This window comes from Panthera pardus, unplaced genomic scaffold (assembly GCF_024362965.1).
Source record: "Panthera pardus isolate Hobbes unplaced genomic scaffold, ASM2436296v1 HiC_scaffold_3, whole genome shotgun sequence".
Lineage (NCBI taxonomy): Eukaryota > Metazoa > Chordata > Mammalia > Carnivora > Felidae > Panthera > Panthera pardus.
Genome location: NW_026526876.1, coordinates 26,770,751 through 26,789,574, shown reverse-complemented (window position 1 = coordinate 26,789,574; position 18,824 = coordinate 26,770,751). Strand labels below are relative to the sequence as shown.

General features: G+C 42.4%; 1 protein-coding gene across 8 annotated transcripts in view; it reads right to left on the bottom strand.

The window, feature by feature from the left end:
- Nucleotides 1–11,361: 11,361 nt before the first annotated feature.
- The window catches only part of PITPNC1 (phosphatidylinositol transfer protein cytoplasmic 1), a 267,954-nt gene continuing 260,491 nt past the window's right edge, over nt 11,362–18,824 (bottom strand). For 7 of the 8 annotated variants that reach the window (XM_053892263.1, XM_053892271.1, XM_053892269.1 and 4 more), the window contains one exon: nt 11,362–16,051. In XM_053892263.1, the coding sequence (XP_053748238.1) occupies nt 15,735–16,051 (317 nt within the window). In that variant the 3' untranslated portion in view covers nt 11,362–15,734. The remainder of the gene's footprint in view (nt 16,052–18,824) is intronic. The other variant, XM_053892267.1, reaches the window with a different exon arrangement.

Genomic DNA, 18,824 nt, shown 5'->3' with positions numbered 1-18,824 from the left:
ATAGGTGTGTATGTGAAATTTTAGTAAGGATGGGACCATAGAAGGTGTTCTTGAGAAGATGTCTTTTGAGTAAATGACATGAAAGAGGAGAGGGAGCTAATATGGAGTTAGCCGAGACAAGAGCATTGTTGGCAGAAAGTGCAAATGTCCTGTGGCACAAGCAGGGGACTTTATTGGAAGGCTATTGCAGTTACTGTAGTTATCCAGGTGATAGATGATAAGGATACCATCATCAGAGAGGCCTTCCTGTCTACCTTGTCTAAAACAAGTCTTGCCCATCATTCTGTTAACAATTTGTTTCCTTTTTATCATAGTTTGTAAATTTTTAAAAATTAGTTTTCTCACTCACCTAGGTTCCCCAACTATATCATAAACTTCTTTTTTTTTTTTAGTTTATTTATTTATTTTGAGAGAGAGATTGAGAGTGCACACACCAAGCGAGCAGCAGAGGGGCAGAGAGAGGAGAGAGAGAATCCCAAGCAGGCTCCATGATGTGGAGCCCAATGCAGGGCTTGATTTCCCCAACGTGAGATCATGACCTGAGCCCAAATCAAGCAGCGGATGCTTAACTGACTGAGCCACCCAGGCGCCCCTATATCATAAACTTCTTGGGCCTAGGGAGTCCCTGTCTCTCCTATTAACCTACACATCCTCATTTCCTGGCACTTAGTAGGTACTCATTAAAAATATGCTATTTGAATGAATGAATCAATCGGTCACTTTACATCTTTGCATTCCTAGCAACAGCAATTGTGTCTGATCTATATAAAGGGTTCAATACAGGGGTGCCTGACTGGCTCAGTCAGTAGAGCATGTGACTCTGGATCTCGGGGTCATGAGTTTGAGTCCCATGTAGGGCATAGGGTTTACTTTAAAAGAAGAAAGAGTTTAATATACGTTTGTTAAATAGAAGAACACTCAACTGGCAAGCCATTGTAATAAATGGGCTGTGGGCTTGATCCATTAGGATAAAGTAAGACTTGGTGGTTGAGAAAGCTGAAGCTGCATTTGCGTGTTCATCTGTCAATTCGAGTCTAAGTTTGGTAAACTATTAAAGGAGATTGCAATCCTTTCTGGAAGGACACCAGCCGTAACAAGGGAACTAGGAGGCTTCAGTAACCTAGTCTCAGATAAGAACGGGTCAAAATGTTCCACTTCCAAGATGCATCCGTCAAGGTCAATGAGCAAGAACATAGCCTGGGTATCCATCGCCAGTGAGAGGCACAGAAGAGCCAGGCTTCACAGGCAGCTGTGACCCTGTACATTTTACTGTGAGCTGTGGCTGTTCCATCTGAATTGTTTGTCATGTTTATGCTGCTTGGCTGCCTAGCCGTGAAGACTGGGGGAAGTTATCGCCTCTCACATTCAATTCCTAGAATAGAATTAGGTGATAAATATACAATGAACAAGTCTAATTATGTAACGGGTAGGAAGGGATGCCTGCCCATATTCAAAAGGGAGAATGTTGCCCATTATGGATTTTTCATGGAAGGTTGACAGTTGGTGGTGTGCACATTGCATGAGTGGGTTATAGTAAGAGCTTTGCCAAAGGAACATTTCTAGAAGCACCATTCTGAAAAGAAGATACATGGCAGATATATATATTCTACCAGATCTCCATATCATATGGAAGTTATGGTGGTTCTTAAATATGGTCTAAGACGCTCCAAGATATATTTTCCGGTGTTAGAATCTCAAAGTACCTTTGAGGCAAATGTTGAGACCGCCATGATGAATTGAACAATATCACTGAAACTCAGGCAGGCACCTCTGTACTTCCCACGGTAAATTTCAGAGATAAAGGAAGAATCTAAGCTTTTTTTTTTTAATTTTTATTTTTTGGTAATTTAGGGCACACATTTCAGTCTAACGCTAATGCCCTTCCGTTGTGCCCAAACGCAACAGGTGTGTTTGGAATTTGAGGTCAAGCAAACACTTGTAATTTAATTTCACAGGACAGGGAAGGAGGAGGAAAAAACTTGAGCTGAGGAGCAGAAGAGGTTTTTGTTTTTGTTTTTGTTTTTTAAGATTTTATTTTTAAGTAATGTCTACACCCAACATGGGGCTTGAACTCCCAACCCCGAGATCAGATTAAGAGTCGCATGCTCCCCTGACTGAGCCAGCCAGACACCCCTTAAGCTGAGGACTTTTAGACAGGTGGGCGGGGTACAGTGTCCACAGAAGCCAACAATCTTCAGGAAGAATTTGGACAACTTGTCACTAAGGGTCCAAGTTGAGGTCAGAGCAGTAACCAGGGCTCTGCAAAAGTGATTGCTGGCAGGTGAACAAATAAACAATCTGGGAGGGGTCCGGCCTCTGGAAGTGGTTTCTAGTCACTGGACTGAGGATTGGATCTGGCCAGAAATCACTGATACTTCCTCTCCCTTGTCTCCCAGATCCAAACTGTTCCTATGTATTCATTCACTTCACAAATATTGATGAGGGCCTAGGAGTTGTGAATTTGGCAGTGAATGAGACAGATGAGGCTCCTACTCCCAAGGAGCTCTCAACCCCATGGGAAGTGGGGGAGACAGTCTGCTCAAGAAAAGTCTCCCTGAAGGTGGGACTTTCCCACTGAGATTTGCAGGACAAGAAGGGGTCAGGTGATGGGGGACAACTGATGGTGATGAGGCGGAGAAAGGCAGGAGCCTTGATCTTCTAGGACTCTCTGTAAGCCAGGGTGAGGAGCTGGCACGTTCTAAATGCCATTAGGAGTGCTGGAAGGGTTTTAAGCTAAGATCTGATTTCTATTTTGAAAGGATTACCCTTGCTCCCGAGGGGAGAATGGGTTATAGGTGAAGAAAAGTGGAAACAGAAGGACCAATTTTGAGACTCTTCCATTCATCTGGGTGCGACAGATGGTGGTGACTTGTGGTTGGTAGTAATAATGGAAGTAGAAGAAAGTGGACTGATTCAGGATGGGATTTGGGGTGAAGTCAACAGGATTGTAGATGGATGGAGTGTGATAGTGAGAGAGGGAGAGGAATCGAGAGCAAGCCCTGTGCTTTTGGCTTGAGTGACCAGGTGGATTGGGGTGTCCTTTACTGACATAGGAGGTCGGGGCAGGGGAGGGGAGATTTGGAGGGAGTGGTTTGGAGAGGCCAGACCTAGAGTTCTAGTCTGGCTGTGTTGAGCCTGAGGTGCCACGTAAGCAGTAGCTCTCATGGGCCCGGAGTTCCTGGCAGAGGTTCGGGTCAGAGACACGGATTTGGGCATTTCAGCGCCATCGGCATGTGGAAGGTGGGACCAGAGTAGGTAGGTGTCCAACGCTGTTGATTTGATCTTCTCAACCTAGCTCAACGTGTCCACCTCGCCCCTTCTCCCCTACCATCCCTCAGGGCCAGCCCCCTGCTCTTCCTTGGGCCACTGTAATTGTTCCTTGTCCCCGTGCTTCTCTGCTTGTTCCTGTTTAATCTGTAGCCAGTGTGATCTGTTCAAAATGTAATCAGATTATGCCGCTCCCCAGCTTCAAACCCTCGAATGCCTTGGTCTCAGGAAGAACAAAATCAAATCCTTACCTGACCCACAAGTAGGGTTGCCAAAGAAAACACAGGATGCCCAGTAAAGTTTGAATTTCAGATGAAGAATCACTTTTAGTATAAATATCATCACTCGCCTTAAATTAAACTCAACCTGGCATCTTGTACTTTTTTTAAGTTTATCCGTTCATGTTGAGAGAAAGAGAGAGAAAGAGAGGGCACGTGCACACGAGTGGAAGAGGGGCAGAGAGAGAATCCCAAGCAGGCTCCACACTGTCAGCCTGAAAGCCCCATTTGGTCCTCGAACTCATGACCCATGTGCCTGTGAGATCATGACCTGAGCCCGACCGAGAGCCAGATGCTCAGCCGAATGAGCCACCCACCCTTGGCATCTTGTATTTTTATTTGCTAAGTCTGGCAACCCTACCTACCCACCAGGGCTTTGCAAGATTCGACCCCTGCCATTCTTCCCTGGTTCATCTCTCATCAGATATCCCTTGTTCTCTGACTCAAGTCATATTAGTTTTCTTCAGAACCTGAAATACACTCTGCCCTCTCCACCTCAAGGCCTTGAGGAATGCTTTGAGTATTTATTTATTATTAAAAACAATTTTTTTTAACTTTTTAATGTTTATTTACATTTTAGAGAGAGAGAGACAGACAGACAGACAGTGTGTGTGAGCGGCGGAGTGGGAGAGAGGGAGACACAGAATCCAAAGCAGGTTCCAGGCTCCGAGCTGTTAGCACAGAGCCCGACGTGGGGCTCGAACCCACAAACTGTGAGATCATGACCTGAGCTAAAGTCGGATGCTTAACCGACTGAGCCACCCAGGTGCCCCATTAAAAAAATTTTTTTGAGGGACGCCTGGGTGGCTCAGTCCGACTTTGGCTCAGGTCATGATCTCACGGTCTGTGAGTTCGAGCCCCACGTCGAGCTCTGTGCTGACAGCTCGGAGCCTGGAGCCTGCTTCCGATTCTGTGTCTCCCTCTCTCTCTGACCCTCCGCTGTTCATGCTCTGTCTCTCTCTGTCTCAAAAATAAATAAACATTAAAAAAAATTAAAAAAAATTTTTTTGAATGTTTTATTTATTTTTCAGAGAGACAGAGACAGAATGCAAGCGGGGGAGGGGCAGAGAGAGAATCCAAAGCAGGCTCCAGGCTCTGAGCTGTCAGCACAGAGCCCGAGTGGGGCTTGAACCCATGATCCATGAGATCATAACCTGAGCTGACGTTGGACACTTAACCCACCAAGCCAGCCAGGCAGCCCTGCTAGGAATGCTTTAAGCTCCTCCTGGATTAGCTATGACTCACCTTTCAGATTTCACAGCCTTCTCCTTGTGTTGTGTACTCTCCTAGAGTGGTGTAACTTTCCTTCACTGACCCTGTGTCAGACCACAATTACACATTTGTGTGACTATGTTAAGTATTATATCTTTTTCGCTAAACTGTAAGGTGAGAAACCAGATTTATTTTTGCTCACTCTGTGTCCCCTGTGCCTCTCCTTGTGTCTGATACATGATAGGCACTGTGAAGGGAGAGAAGAAAGGAGTTAAAGGAAAAAGGAGGGAAGGAAAGAGGGAAGGAAGGAAGGAAGGAAGGAAAGAAGGAAGGAAAGACGGAAGGAAAGAAGGAAGGAAGGAAAGAAGGGAGGAAGGAAAGAAGGAAGGAAGGAAAGACGGAAGGAAGGAAAGATGGAAGGAAAGAAGGGAGGAAGGAAAGGAAGGAAGGAAAGAAGGAAGGAAGGGAGGAAGGAAAGAAGGAAGGAAAGGAAGGAAGGAAAGAAAGAAGGAAGGAAGGAAAGAAGGAAGGAAGGAAGGGAAAAAGATGAAGGATAGTACTAGATTACTGAATAAGTTTTATCAGGACCAGGGTGAGGAATGAAGTCTCCAGCAGAGATTGGCCCTAGGAACCAGTTTCACCGGGAAGGCAGGAAGAGAATGCAGGGTAACGACAAAATACCCAAGTCAGCTTGGGAATAGTTTTCCCAATATGTGGGGGATGGGGCCGAGGATGAGGTTTGAGGCTGCTTAAACATATTCTACCTCTAAACTCTATTAGGTCCAGCATATGGGGCAGCACGGGGGTGGGTACGAGTGAATTTCTTTGTGCAGTTGTTGCCTCAGGGAAAGGTCAAGTGGGTCTGGGCTAGGACGCTGCTCAACTATGTGGGGATTGTTCCCCTCCACCCCTGTGGCCCCAACATCTTCCTTTGTCAGCTTAGCGTGAGCAAGGGTTAAAGACAATCCGTTCACCAAGCTCTTCTTCCTCAGTCAGCTCTACAAATAAATTGGTTTTATTCCTTTTTTTTTTTTTTAAGTAGGCTCTACACCTAACATGGGGCTTGAACTCACGACCTTGAGATCGAGAGTTGGGGATTCCACCAGCTGACCCAGCCAGGCACCCCTAAATTGGTTCTATTCTTTTCTTTCTTTTTAAAAAAAATTTTTTAAGTGTTTATTTATTTTTTGAGAGACAGAGCAGTGGGGGAGGGGCAGAGAGAGAGGGAGACACAGAATCTGAAGCAGGCTCCAGGCTCCGAGCTTAGCACAGAGCCCGACATGAGGCTTGAACCCACGAACCGTGGGTGGCTCAGTTGGTTAAGCCACTGATTTCGCTCAGGTCATGGTCTCAGGTTCATGAGATCGAGCCCCGCATCAGGGTCTCTGCTGTCAGCGCAGAGCCGTTTCTGATCCTGTGTCTCCCTCTCTCTGTCCCTCCCCTCTCTGTGCTCCCCTCCTTCTCTCTGAAAAATAAACAAACATTTAAAAAGTATCTATCTATCTCTATACATATGGCGCCAGGGTGGCTCAGTGGGTTAAGTGCCTGACTCTTGATTTTTGGCTCAGGTCATGATCTCACGTTTGTGGGTTCGGGTTTGAGCCCTGTGTAGGGTTCTGCAGTGACAGTGCGGAGCCTGCTTGGGATTCTCTCTCTCCCGCTCTCTCTACCCCGTCTCTCAAAAATAAATAAATAAACATTAAAAAAAAAAAAAAGATTCCGGAGGGAGAGGAAGAGAGGAACTCACCAAAAACACTTAAAATAATTGATTCATATTTGGATCCAGATCTGAAGAGGCTCTTGTTAAAGATATGTATGCTTCTTTGAGTACATTTGGTTTAATTTTACTTAAAAGGATTCACTGAAGAGTTTCAGCTGAGGCGGTGTTATTGCTTAGCAAATCCAAATAACAAAATGTTGGTTTTTCTAGTTAAACTTCTGTGTATTAATTAGATCTGTCTCAAAAGCCATTCATCAGGTTGGGGAGGGTGTCTTATGTGAAAAAGCTTTTTCATTTAGATGTAAATTAGACCTAGCCTATCAGGAAAAAAAGGAAAGTTCTTGACATTTTTATATTCTGAAAATACAAGGTCATGTTGCTCAAAAGAATCTGAGTATACATACTATTGACCCACCAGATAATATGAATTAGCCAGTTTTTTAAAAATGACCCAAGCACCCTCATTTAATTATCTTTATAGAAGTAAAATGTAGGGGCGCCCGAGTGGGTCAGTCGGTTAAGTGACTGACCCTTGGTTTCGGTTCAGGTCATGATCTCACGGTTTCATGAGTTCGAGTCCTGCATCAGACTCCGTGCTGACAGCGCAGAGCCTGCTTGGGATTCTCTCTTTCTCTGCCCCTCCCCCTCTGGCACACGCTCTCTCTCTCATTAAAAAAAATAAAAGAAATACATATAAATCCAAATGCTTAGCCTTTAAAGGTTTTAAACAAGATTGCCTGCCCCTAAACTCAAAGATTAGCCTTCCTCCCACATCCCCCAAAGCAGCCCCTCAGCTGTAGCTAACCCAACTGTGCACGCACTCTCTCTAAATTAATAAACATTTAAAACATAGCCAAAATGGGGCGCCTGGGTGGCTCAGTCGGTTGAGCGTCCAACTTCAGCTCAGGTCATGATCTCACGGTCTGTGAGTTCGAGCCCCGCGTCGGGCTCTGTGCTGACCGCTCAGAGCCTGGAGCTGCTTCAGATTCTGTGTCTCCCTCTCTCTCTGCCCCTCCCCTGCTCATGCTCTGTCTCTCTCCATCTCAAAAATAAATAAAAACATTTAAAAAATCTTTAAAAAATACCCCCAAAACTTTTGAGAGCTGTGATGAGTAGGTTATGGTGAAAAAAAGATATGGCTGCGAAATATGTCACTAACAAAATATTTCACAAAGGTTTGGGAGGCGGAACCAGTGGCCGCATGTATGAGAGGGTCCTGTGGGGATCAAACAGTTCTGTAGCTTGAATATGATGATTACATGAAGCTCCACAGGTGGTGAAATTGCACAGATCCACACACACACACACAATGTGGTGCACGTAGAACCGGTGAAATCTGAATGAGCTTTATGGATTGCATCAATTTTGTGGTTATCGTATTTATTGGGGGAGGCCGGGGTAAGGATGTACGGGACATCCCTACCCATTTCTTTGTAACTCCCTGCGAATCCATAGTTCTTTCAAAATAAAAAGTTAACCCAAACACACGACACGGACAACAAAAAAGTAAAGACAGCAGTCAGATGGCGAACGAATTTGAGGGCAGATTTTATTCCTTGTCCTTGTGATGTGTGAGGAATGACCATTCTCCTTGAGGAGAATTCTCTCTTCTCCAGGAGTGGCTCTCACCTGGCGTCAGTGAGAGAGGATGATGCACAGTCTGTTGATGTCCTTTTTTTCTGGGGACACACATGCAATCTATCATCATTTTCTTTCCAAGAAGTTAAAGGAAAGACTTAAGCTTCTGCTGTCCTTACCAAGGTCCTGTTAGAATCAGGAAAGCATGGATTCTAAAATAACAGTGAGCTTGAGTTCTTACTTTCATTCTCTCCTGGTTAAAAACAAAACAAAACAGGGGCGCCTGGGTGGCTCAGTCGGTTAAGCAGCCGACTTCGGCTCAGGTCATGATCTCGCGGTCCGTGAGTTCAAGCCCCGCGTCGGGCTCTGTGCTGACTGCTCGGAGCCTGGAGCCTGTTTCAGATTCTGTGTTTCCCTCTCTCTGACCCTCCCCCGTTCATGCTCTGTCTCTCTCTGTCTCAAAAATAAATAAATGTTAAAAAAAAAATAAAACAAAACAAAACAACCCCAAAAAATTCTGTTGGCATTTACATGGTGGTTTTCAGGAAATCCTCAAGTAAAGATGCATTCAATGTTATCACTGACACTGCGAACGCAAATGAGAATTGATGTTTGTTTATTCAATTGAATGGAGTTCCTTATGTTTTTGTCTCTTTCGTAGCCAATGTTTCTGCAGTGTAGTAAGCCAGCGAAGACACTGAACCTCTAAATAAATCAGAGAACTTCTTTGTCTACGTTTGCCCTTCATCACATGAACACCCAAAAAGAGAGTCTTAATACGTTAAACCAACAAAGGACTTCAATGGGAATTGGATGCTAGCAATTGCTTAACAAGTGGAGAGTAGTAAACTTTTAAAACTGTAAATACTTGTTTAAAAAGACAAATGTTCTCACTCATATATTGTCAGCAGAACTGTAAATTGTTACAATTTTCTTTGGAAGAGATGTTGGCAGTAAATACTCAGTCATAAAAACATTCATATCCTTTGGCCCAGTAATTCAATTTCTGGGAATTTACCCAAAACAAATCATTAGAAAGAAGACATAAACTATGTTATAAAGATGCTCCTAACAACACTCTATATAATAACAAAATCCAGAAAATAACCTAAATGCCAAATAATAAAGGAATGTTTAAGTAAATTATGGATTTCCAACCTGGGGGACTATTATATAGCTATGAAAAATGGTAAACAGGCTATGTACCAAATGGAAAGGTGCTTATAAAACAATTAGTAATCGTCAAAGCATTTTATAGAAAGGTATGCACTTATGAGTTACCTTCCATAGAAGAAAGAGCAAACTCTACAGTGCTTAATTAAGGTACTCTACAGTGCTTAATTAAGGTGGGAAGTGAAATTCATGTCCTTGGGTCTATAGAATAGATTTTAGGAAAATGCAAATACATAGAATAAGTCTAAGATGGGTGTGAGGAAATTCAAACTTGTAGAAACATTTATCAGTTTTCAAGTTACGTTCTGAGAAGAGGCATAACACACATTAGAACTGATGGCTGGTCTTGGGGCGCCTGGGTGGCTCAGTCCGTTAAGCGGCCAACTTCGGCTCAGGTCACGATCTCACGGTCCGTGAGTTCGAGCCCCGCGTCGGGCTCTGTGCTGACTGCTCAGAGCCTGGAGCCTGTTTCAGATTCTGTGTCTCCCTCTCTCTGACCCTCCCCCGTTCATGCTCTGTCTCTCTCTGTCTCAAAAATAAATAAACATTTAAAAAAATTAAAAAAAAAAAAAAAAAGAACTGATGGCTGGTCTTTAACCAGTGCATACAGAGGGGAGCAAAGCTATCTTTGGAATGCTCTGGATGTGATCACTAGTGTGCTTAAGATGACACAATGATTCTCAAGCGTTTCTCAGGAGCAGCGAACTGCCAGCATCTTGCATGTGGAATCGCTTAGAAGCAGGAAAATTATTTTGAAAGATAAAGGTTTAAAAAAAAAAAAATCACAAAGGTCCAGATGTGGCTGTCCTTAAATATGCTCGAGAGACAGAGTGGGCAGTCTCCCTTCTATAAATTGGAGGGGAAATGATGATCTCCAGGCTTTTGTGTCTGCCTTCTAAATTCCAGGTGTTTAATTCATTTTGTAAGGTTGGTAATGTTGCTCTGTAATGTTGCTGTACCGAACAGCCACGTTCAGTAGGATTTGAAGCCATGTCGAGTTTCCTGGGCTACATCTTACCTTGAGTCCTCACTGCTGGGACCAGAGCCAGAGCATTAACGCAGAGTACCAGACTGTTTCCAGTCTTCCCAGTTAAATGTTTGGACTTGAATGGCATATCCCACTAGGTTGCATGTTATAGAAAAGGAATTTTTGAGAGCACGGAATATTAGAGGGCTGATAATTCAATGGAGAAAGTCAACATAACAAACTTGAAAACAGGGCTTTGCTTGGATCAACCACGTGGAGTTAAACACACACACACACACACACACACACACACACACACACACACACACGTATGTACATGTACACACAGGTTGATTGCTGTTCCAAGGCCATCAAAGCTTCAGGTTTGAGAGGAACATTTTCATAGAGGGATATTTCAGAACAGGGCTTGGAGGAAGCATACATGATTTATCCTGAACTTGACAGGCCAATGTACAATCGGAGGTTGGAGGCAAAAACTCCCAAAGGGAAACAGGGAATTTTAGAGAACAGTGTGGTCATTTGGACGTCTAAGAGTAATACTCAAGCAGGAAACACTGATTAAAAGCAGTACTGGTAAGCTGGTAAACTACAAACTATTTATTCACCAGTAAGCGTCCAAATACTTAGCAACCTTTCTAGTTTGGCCCCAGGAAGAAACAGCCAGGCTGGCTGTACCTGAGTTTGCTGGCACAAAGTGAAGTCTGCGTGTGTGGAAAAGAGAATTTAAAGGCGGGGTGGGAGTGGCAACGGCGAAATGAGAGCTATAAAAGCAAGCATGTTTTAGTTCATCGGCTCAGTGTGACAGGATCACGTGAAAGTTTTCGGTGTAGAAAGCCTAGTTATGGTGCAGTTATATGAAGCCTGTGGCCTGATGCAATCGGGACACGGACGTTGACATCAGCTTCAGGTTTGAAGAGAGCATAGGCTGGGAGGTAGGTAGCAAACGACTGCTGACAAAGGGCAGTAAAGCATTTCTGTCTTCACTCTACCCACTCCCACTCCTACCTAGACCTAGGTCTCAGTGCCGACCATTGGCTCATTCCTTCTTCCTTGAAGCTTCTTTTCCGGCAACCCGCAAGTTCACAATTGCTAACATTCCCTTGAGAGTGGCTGAGAAAGGGAAAGAAGGAAGCTACACTTGGAAAGAAGATTGCTTTGTAGTTTATTTACAATAGAATGTAAGAAAAAGGAAGTTATTAACAATAATAAATAACTGGGGGAAAAAAACCAACAACACTAAACAGCCATGAAATGACACAGAAGGATGGCACGTATGATGATCAAACCGTGCTTGCTCTGCTCGTAGTCTGTAACACTGTGCATTCCAAAACTTGGTCCTTCGGCAGTGGCAGTGGTATTTTGACTCCATATACGTAACTAATCCAGATCCCGGCTTGAAATGTAAACACTAAAAAATTACACTCGAAACCACATGTAAGGGGCATAGAGATAACAACAACTCAAAGAACCTCTTCTTGGTGATGACACAGAAACTGAAGGGAAACTTGCAATTCGACAGACGTTTTCCATTTTAAGCAAAAACATCCAGAGGCTTATCCTAATGCACTTGTGAACAATGAAATTGTAATAACGGCATCTGAAAAATTCTTAACATATTCACATTCTCTTATTGCACTAACTCCTAAAAAGCTTACACACTTCTATTTCAAATGCAAACAGATTGTTTTGAAGGTAGAACACAGAAGAAGAACCCAGTAGGTGTTGTCTCTGCATGCCAACGCTGTGCTCTCGAGTAACACTTCAGTTTCAGCAAGAATGGAGAGTTTAAATGGTCTATTTATGATCAATTGCAGTTATTAAACAGACCTTTTTTTTTTTCTTTTTAATTTCAAGAATTATGGCTCAGATGGCAGGTTGTCACCTAGCCTACTGAGTCAGATGATCAGAAAGGGACTAAAGCTATTTAGACAATTCTTCTCTATTGGATTATCTGAATACACATTCTATGTGACTAAATTATACTCTGGCCCTTGTAACAAGTAAAATTCCTATTGACGTAAGCCAGCCAGTGACCTTGTTTCTGAGGCCACGCAGAGATGCTAAGGTAAGTAAAATTGGAAAACACACATAAAGACAGTAGTCTTGAAATTTCCATGGAAAAAATGACTTCCTGAGAAGTGTCAGAATCTTTTCTCTTAGGTCACTGTTGATGACAGTGTCATTTGCTTTTGGAGGTCTTGTGTTTAAGTGTCTGCGTTCATTCGACACCCACAACTGCACCCCTTAGAGATTTATTTTCACAATCCAAAACATGGGTATTAAATCCTCCCAAATTAAAACCATTTCCCCCCACACACAGATGCAAACCCAAAGCAGAAGGTTTATAACTTAGTTCACCAGCAAACTCTTTGTTTCTGTTATTACGTTGGTAACTGAAAGACGTCACAGACTCCTTTGTTATGCTTTTCCTTTGCTTTGCTTTATTTCAGCCCAACTGTAGGAAAATGCGATGATCTTCAGAGCTCATCTCGGAGAAAGTCTGTGCAGTAAAAACACGGAGACCTTCTTATCCTGGGACAGCACAGCCAGAGCCACAATGCTGTATTATAGCCAATGAGCAGCACAGGGGTATTTCACCATTTGAAATCCATCCAAAGCAATGATATTTATGGCCATTTTGATGGTCTCCACTAACGACAGAGATAAAGATGGGGTGAACATATGTGTTCTTCTATGGATTATTTATTTTAATTTGGCTACCAGAGACTTAAAACTGGTGGTGTCTGATTCACTATACTATATTTATATATATACAGGTATAATACAATTTCGGTGAACAAAGTTGAAGGTTTCCACACTGCAGACAGAGGCACTGAGTTAAGATTCTATGTTTCCCCAAACATGCTTAATAAATTCAAGTTTCGGCTTTGTTTTCTTCTAAGTTTCCATCATGCAAGCATTTAATTTCCATCCTTATAGGAATTATTAATGGTCTATATACACATTCATCGCAGGCTTGTATCACACAAGAAACAGACTCATGTATGGAGAATATGAAAGGACAGGTGAAAAATCAAGATAGACAAAATATTGAAGTCATTTATGCCTTGTGATGACCGGATTAAATATTCAAAGCAGCTAAGGGAATATTTGCACCCCCCCACCCCCTTGTTTAAATGCACACACACCACATGTAGACAGGAAAAACTGAACATACTTGGAGTGCACACACATTTGTTGGCTAAAAACCACACGATCATTGGCAGCTTTGAAACTGATGTCTGTGTTACTGAACTGGCTACAGGAGAAAGAAAACTCACAGAAAGAAATCAGAAATCAGCTTTCTAAAGCATATAGCATTGTTGACCTTGATAGCAGAAGCTGCTTTACAAAAAAAGAAAAATGGCAACGGTATTAATGGAAAAACTGGGTGCCAGATGTGTTAACAACCTGCACAAGATAAATCTGTTCTGTGCAAAAATAACGATCCCGCCCCATCCTGGCAAATTTCAGCTGGCAAATGGTAAGCAAATACGTGTACTATGTCAGTGTCTTCTGAGCGTAGAAGCTTGCACTCGAAAGCCACACATTCTCATTAAGTACTACTGTGTGGAGAGGGGACCACTGAGCAAGTCCAAGAGGTTTGAGAAGATTAAGTTTTCCCACAGGCAAAAATCATGCTACTATACCATGCAGAGAGGTCTTACTACAGCGCCGTCATTCTCAGGGAAGAGACGCACTGTGGATCTAAGCTATTTGCAACTGGTTTCCTTTGAGTTCTGGGTTTATTTATTTATTAAGCTCAATGTCAACCTGTAGATAAAGAAATGATCTTGACAGTCTGACGTAGGACTTAGAATACTCGGTGCTGGGTTCGTGGGGCCAGCGCCTGCACCTTGGGAGAGTTGATCAATTGGAAAGACACTATGCAGCGTGCTGAGCGCTGAGACAGAGAAGCAGGCAGGGTCCACTGGCTGAGAGGCTGTTTGGGAAGGAGAACACGCTCCTTGGTTTCTGTTGTTTCCTTTGGAATCTGTGTTTTGGGAAGGTCCCTTTCCTGAGGTTGGAGGTTATGGTCAGGAAGGCTAGCTGGGGCCTCGGAGTTGCCCAACTACCTTGTCGTCTTCCTCTCTTGGAGGACAAAAATAAATGCTAGGTTCTGCTTGCCCTTCCTTCTGCGTTTAAAGGCAGTGAGGCGCGATGATGGCAGATTTTTCTCTTTAGAGCAAAGGAGAGTTCGCTTTCTGCCACTTGGGTTGAATGGTCTTGCTTCCTGTCAGCCTGGGTTCTGATCCTGCATTACGGCTACTTGCAGAAAAGAAAGCTAGCCAGGGGGGCACCTTTTCTCATGCTTCCTGTATACTCTACAAACAGGAGTCATCAATTCTGCTCATTCTCTCCGCCCCCCCCCCCCCGCCCCCCGACAGCATTTACTCCACTTCTGCAGCATTCCCAATTATTTGGATTTCAAGTAAGAGCAAGAGAAGGACAGTCTTTTTTAAGGTCCGGTGATGGGCAATCTGTTCCAGGGAAATCTGGATGCTATGAAAAGTAAAACCTGGAGAGGGATGGGAGACAGTTCTCTTTTTCAGGGTTCCCAAACCAGACATCCTGACAGTGCTTAAGTCCAGTTAGCTTAGGCTACCCCTGCGCTTTTTAGAATGGACAAAGAGTCAACGAATTCTACTCAATTAATTGCAAATACTGTGAATCTTAATGGATGACGGAAGGTGGACAATTCAGGGTTTGTTGGTACCTGTGGAGACAAAGGACGTTTGCCTCACCTGGGCCTCTTGGTTCCTAAACCAAGCCATCCCCAAATCAGTCAGTTACGGCCACACTCATCCATGCAATTCTGAAAGGTTTCTGAGGCCACAAGGGCACAAAGGGGGAAGTTATTAAAAGACAGAAACAAGTGGAATCTTTATTAAATTCTGCGAAAGGTATAAATAAGTTCTCACTAATTGCACTTGGAGCCTCTATAGGTTGATAATTAAAATTTTCAAAAAATTTAAAGAGTTAATTAGGCCCCAAATCCTGAGTCAGATTAATCAAAATAGGAATCTCAGTTAAGTACTAGTATTCAAGTCTTGGTGATAAACAGTTTGAAATCGAAAAGTTAGGTATGTTATGCCTGAGAGTATTTTTGAGAATTCAGGTTTGATGAGAGGAGACTGACTTCACTATTTTACCACCCCTGTAACAGTGGCATAAGGTTTTCATTTATTTACTCTTTACGTCCACACCTACCTCATCAAATGCTCAATAACGAGGCTTCCTGCCTTCCTCCCGGCTTCCAGCTGTGGTTACAGAAGATTCCTTCTGTCCTTTGCAAGCCTTACATTTTACATCTAGTATGATGCTGTGTGGCATACTTAGGGAATCGTATTATATGGGAAATTACTTAACCACATGCATACTCAGAGATCGAAAGAACATGGTTGAGTGACAAAGCAGTCTTTTTCTCTATCAGAAGATTCTTAAAAACAAACAAACAAACAAACAAACAAACAACCCAAATGAAAATATAAAAACCCCATGAAAGATTCATAGGAAGTTACTCTAATTTGGGCCGACATGGCTTATCTGAAAAGTGTATGCCAGGTAAATTCAGGGTGGCTTTTTTCTCAGGGTCTGGAAGCGTGAGAGTTTCTGGGGCTGACTTTTTCCGGGGTCGATCTTTGGGAACGGACAGAAATTCTGGTGCGTCTGTGGAGAGAGGTGTGGACGGAGCACTGGAAGGGGCACTGCGGACTGAGGAAGGCAGCAGGGGGATGCTCGAGATAGAAATCGCAGGAGGGAAAACGCCAATTTTCCTGTTGGTGGCTTCCTGAGTGGCTCGTTCAAATTCTCGGACTTCATCCATTGTCATGTCTTCAAAGAAAAAAAAAAAAAAAATAGAAAAATGACCAGTCATTTAGAAGAGATGCAAATGGCTTTATCTCTACACCTGATTTTAAGGGAATTACGGGAACTGTACCATAAGGAGGTCTGTCCAGATTATAAACCAAAAGTAACATTGAAATGCTAAACCCTAAAAAAAATTTTTTTTTTTTTTTACTAAGGCAAACCTCTGGGGGAAAAAAAATTCCTTTATGAATATCCATCCAAGATTTTCCAAAGCATTCTTCAGTGAGTAGTTTAAATATTCTGAATTAGAACTGATCAGCAGAGTACAGAACAAGACTGTGTGTGTGTGTGTGTGTGTGTGTGTGTGTGTGCGCGCGCGCGTGGTGGGTATATGGTATGATATATGGAGCTATTATTAGACCTAGTCATCTTTTCTATAAAGGGAAGGCAGTTAAAGCCATCAATGGCCCAGGAATGACACATATTACTACCTACTTTAGGTCATGCAAGTATACCTTTATAGGGTAAAACAGGCAAATCATCAGATTTTCTTCTTATTCAATAAATATATTTTTTTGTATGCTGGGGGTTACTGGTTTCCTGACTGTGAACCCATCCTGACTATCCATCCTGTATTTTAATTAATTCAGCTTAAAAAAACAGGTAAGATAATGACAACAACAAACCCTGCTAATTATCCCAAAGCCAAGAAAAATAAAGCCATTTTTCAAGGAAACATAAAAGAAAAAAAGCATTCAAGAAATTAACTCAGTGATGCCCCGTGTAAGAGGAATTGCCAGATGATGGAGATTTTCTAAACACCTGAGATGTTTTTATTTAAGTGAGAAAGTAAAAAAATATATCTATTTTAAATGTAAATCTTTCCCTAATCTATTTATTTCTTAAACAGATTTTATTTTTAAGTAATGTCTATGCCCAGCATGGGGCTTGAACTCACAACCCTGAGATCAAGACTTGCTCGCTCTACCAGCTGAGCCAGCCAGGACCCCACCCCGCCCTGCCGCTCCGGCCATATATTTAATGTATTATATACACTTGCTACCATTTAGACCTAATACATTGAATATATCATTGTGCTACAACACAGTGATGACTCCTCTATCACGGCCTATTTTTTTTTTTAATAGTTTGAGATCTCTAGTTTTCAAAACTCTACGACTATTACCATCATCACTATTGTTACGGTTCTTATTAATTACTCTCTGGCTATCCCTGGTCCCCTTTGCCATTTTTCCTTACTGGGAACAGAGAAAATAGGTAACTGGGCTTATTAGAAAAAGCACTGAGTGAAAGTCTAAGGGCTTGTCCTTGAATAAAAGGTGAAAGCTATTGCCCATGGATTTTCTACATGTGTTTTAACTTCCCACAGACCCATTTTTCATTCTTGTCCTCTCCCATGCACCGAGTGGTAGAACCATGAGATGACAGTGCATCAGCTAGCAAGGCGCAATACATCCACTTTGGAAATATTAATTATGGGATGAATATTCATAACATGGTATTAATCATTAGGAGATATATATGCATATATTAGGTCATATCGTAACATGAGCAGACCAGAAATGTTTCTTTGGGTGTTGAGTTTGATAAGTTCCTTACAGATTTTGGATACTAACCCTTTATCTGATATGTCATTTGCAAATATGTTCTCCCATTCTGTCGGTTGCCTTTTAGTTTTGCTGACTGTTTCCTTCGCTGTGCAGAAGCTTTTTATTTTGAAACCAGAAATATTTCTTAAAAAACTAAACCTTTAAGAGGATTTCTTGGGAGCAATTGTTAAAAGATTCTGAAAGGGGAAATTTATAAAGTAAATAAAAAATTACGATTGTATCGATATCGTAGAAAATTTAGACTATAACAAGAAAAATTGTACCTATAAATTTACCACTTAAAAAAATACTAAGACTATTAAACAAGCTAAGAAATGAGACTAAGTTTTTAAAAAAGAAGGATTTACTCCAAAATATAATTGAGACTCCCAGAAAAATTTTAGTGAATGGAGTATGTTTCTGCTATAATAAATAAATGTCATCTTGGAAAATTAGACTTCCTAGTGGCTAGTATAATGCTCTACTCCACACATCCAGCAGGGGGCAGAGAGCATCCAAAATACAGAATTTGGTTTTTACATTCCCAGAGTCTCTTAGAAGTTCCCTTCCTTGAAGGCACTGAAACTGCTCAATGGAAAAGAAGCCTGTGATTTTCTTATTGCCATGTTCATGGATGCTAATTTTGCATAATTTCAACCTACCACGTCCTGTCTTAGGTTGAGGATTTAAATTTTACTGAGCACGCCTGCAGTTTTTACTTGTGACGGACAGCAGCCTCTTGATGTCAACTGTTTTTCATTATGATAGAGAAGAAAGACAATGGAAAAATAAATGGTCCCCAATTTGATGGAATTCCAAAGCATAAGGGAAATGTCGTCAGCACTCAAAATAACTGCTCTGTATAACTTCTGAGGAGATAGGCATCTCTTATGCTGAAGTCATGGGAACCACAGTGAATCTCAGCCAGAGAACTCATGGGGCTTCCCCATGGGAGAATCATTCTAGGTACCACTGTCTACATACATAGTAAACGGACTTTCTAATGGTAATAATCACAGCCAAACAGAAAGGAAACCAAACAAACAGCCGTAAGCCATAAACCGTAAGAGCCTGGAATGAGAAAAGCACTTCGCTTAGTATCCCTGGGAATGTGGCATTTCTCCCCCTTTCCCCTGGCTTCCTTTGTCTGGTCACACTTCCAGCAAAGCAGCTTTCAGAGCGCGGCT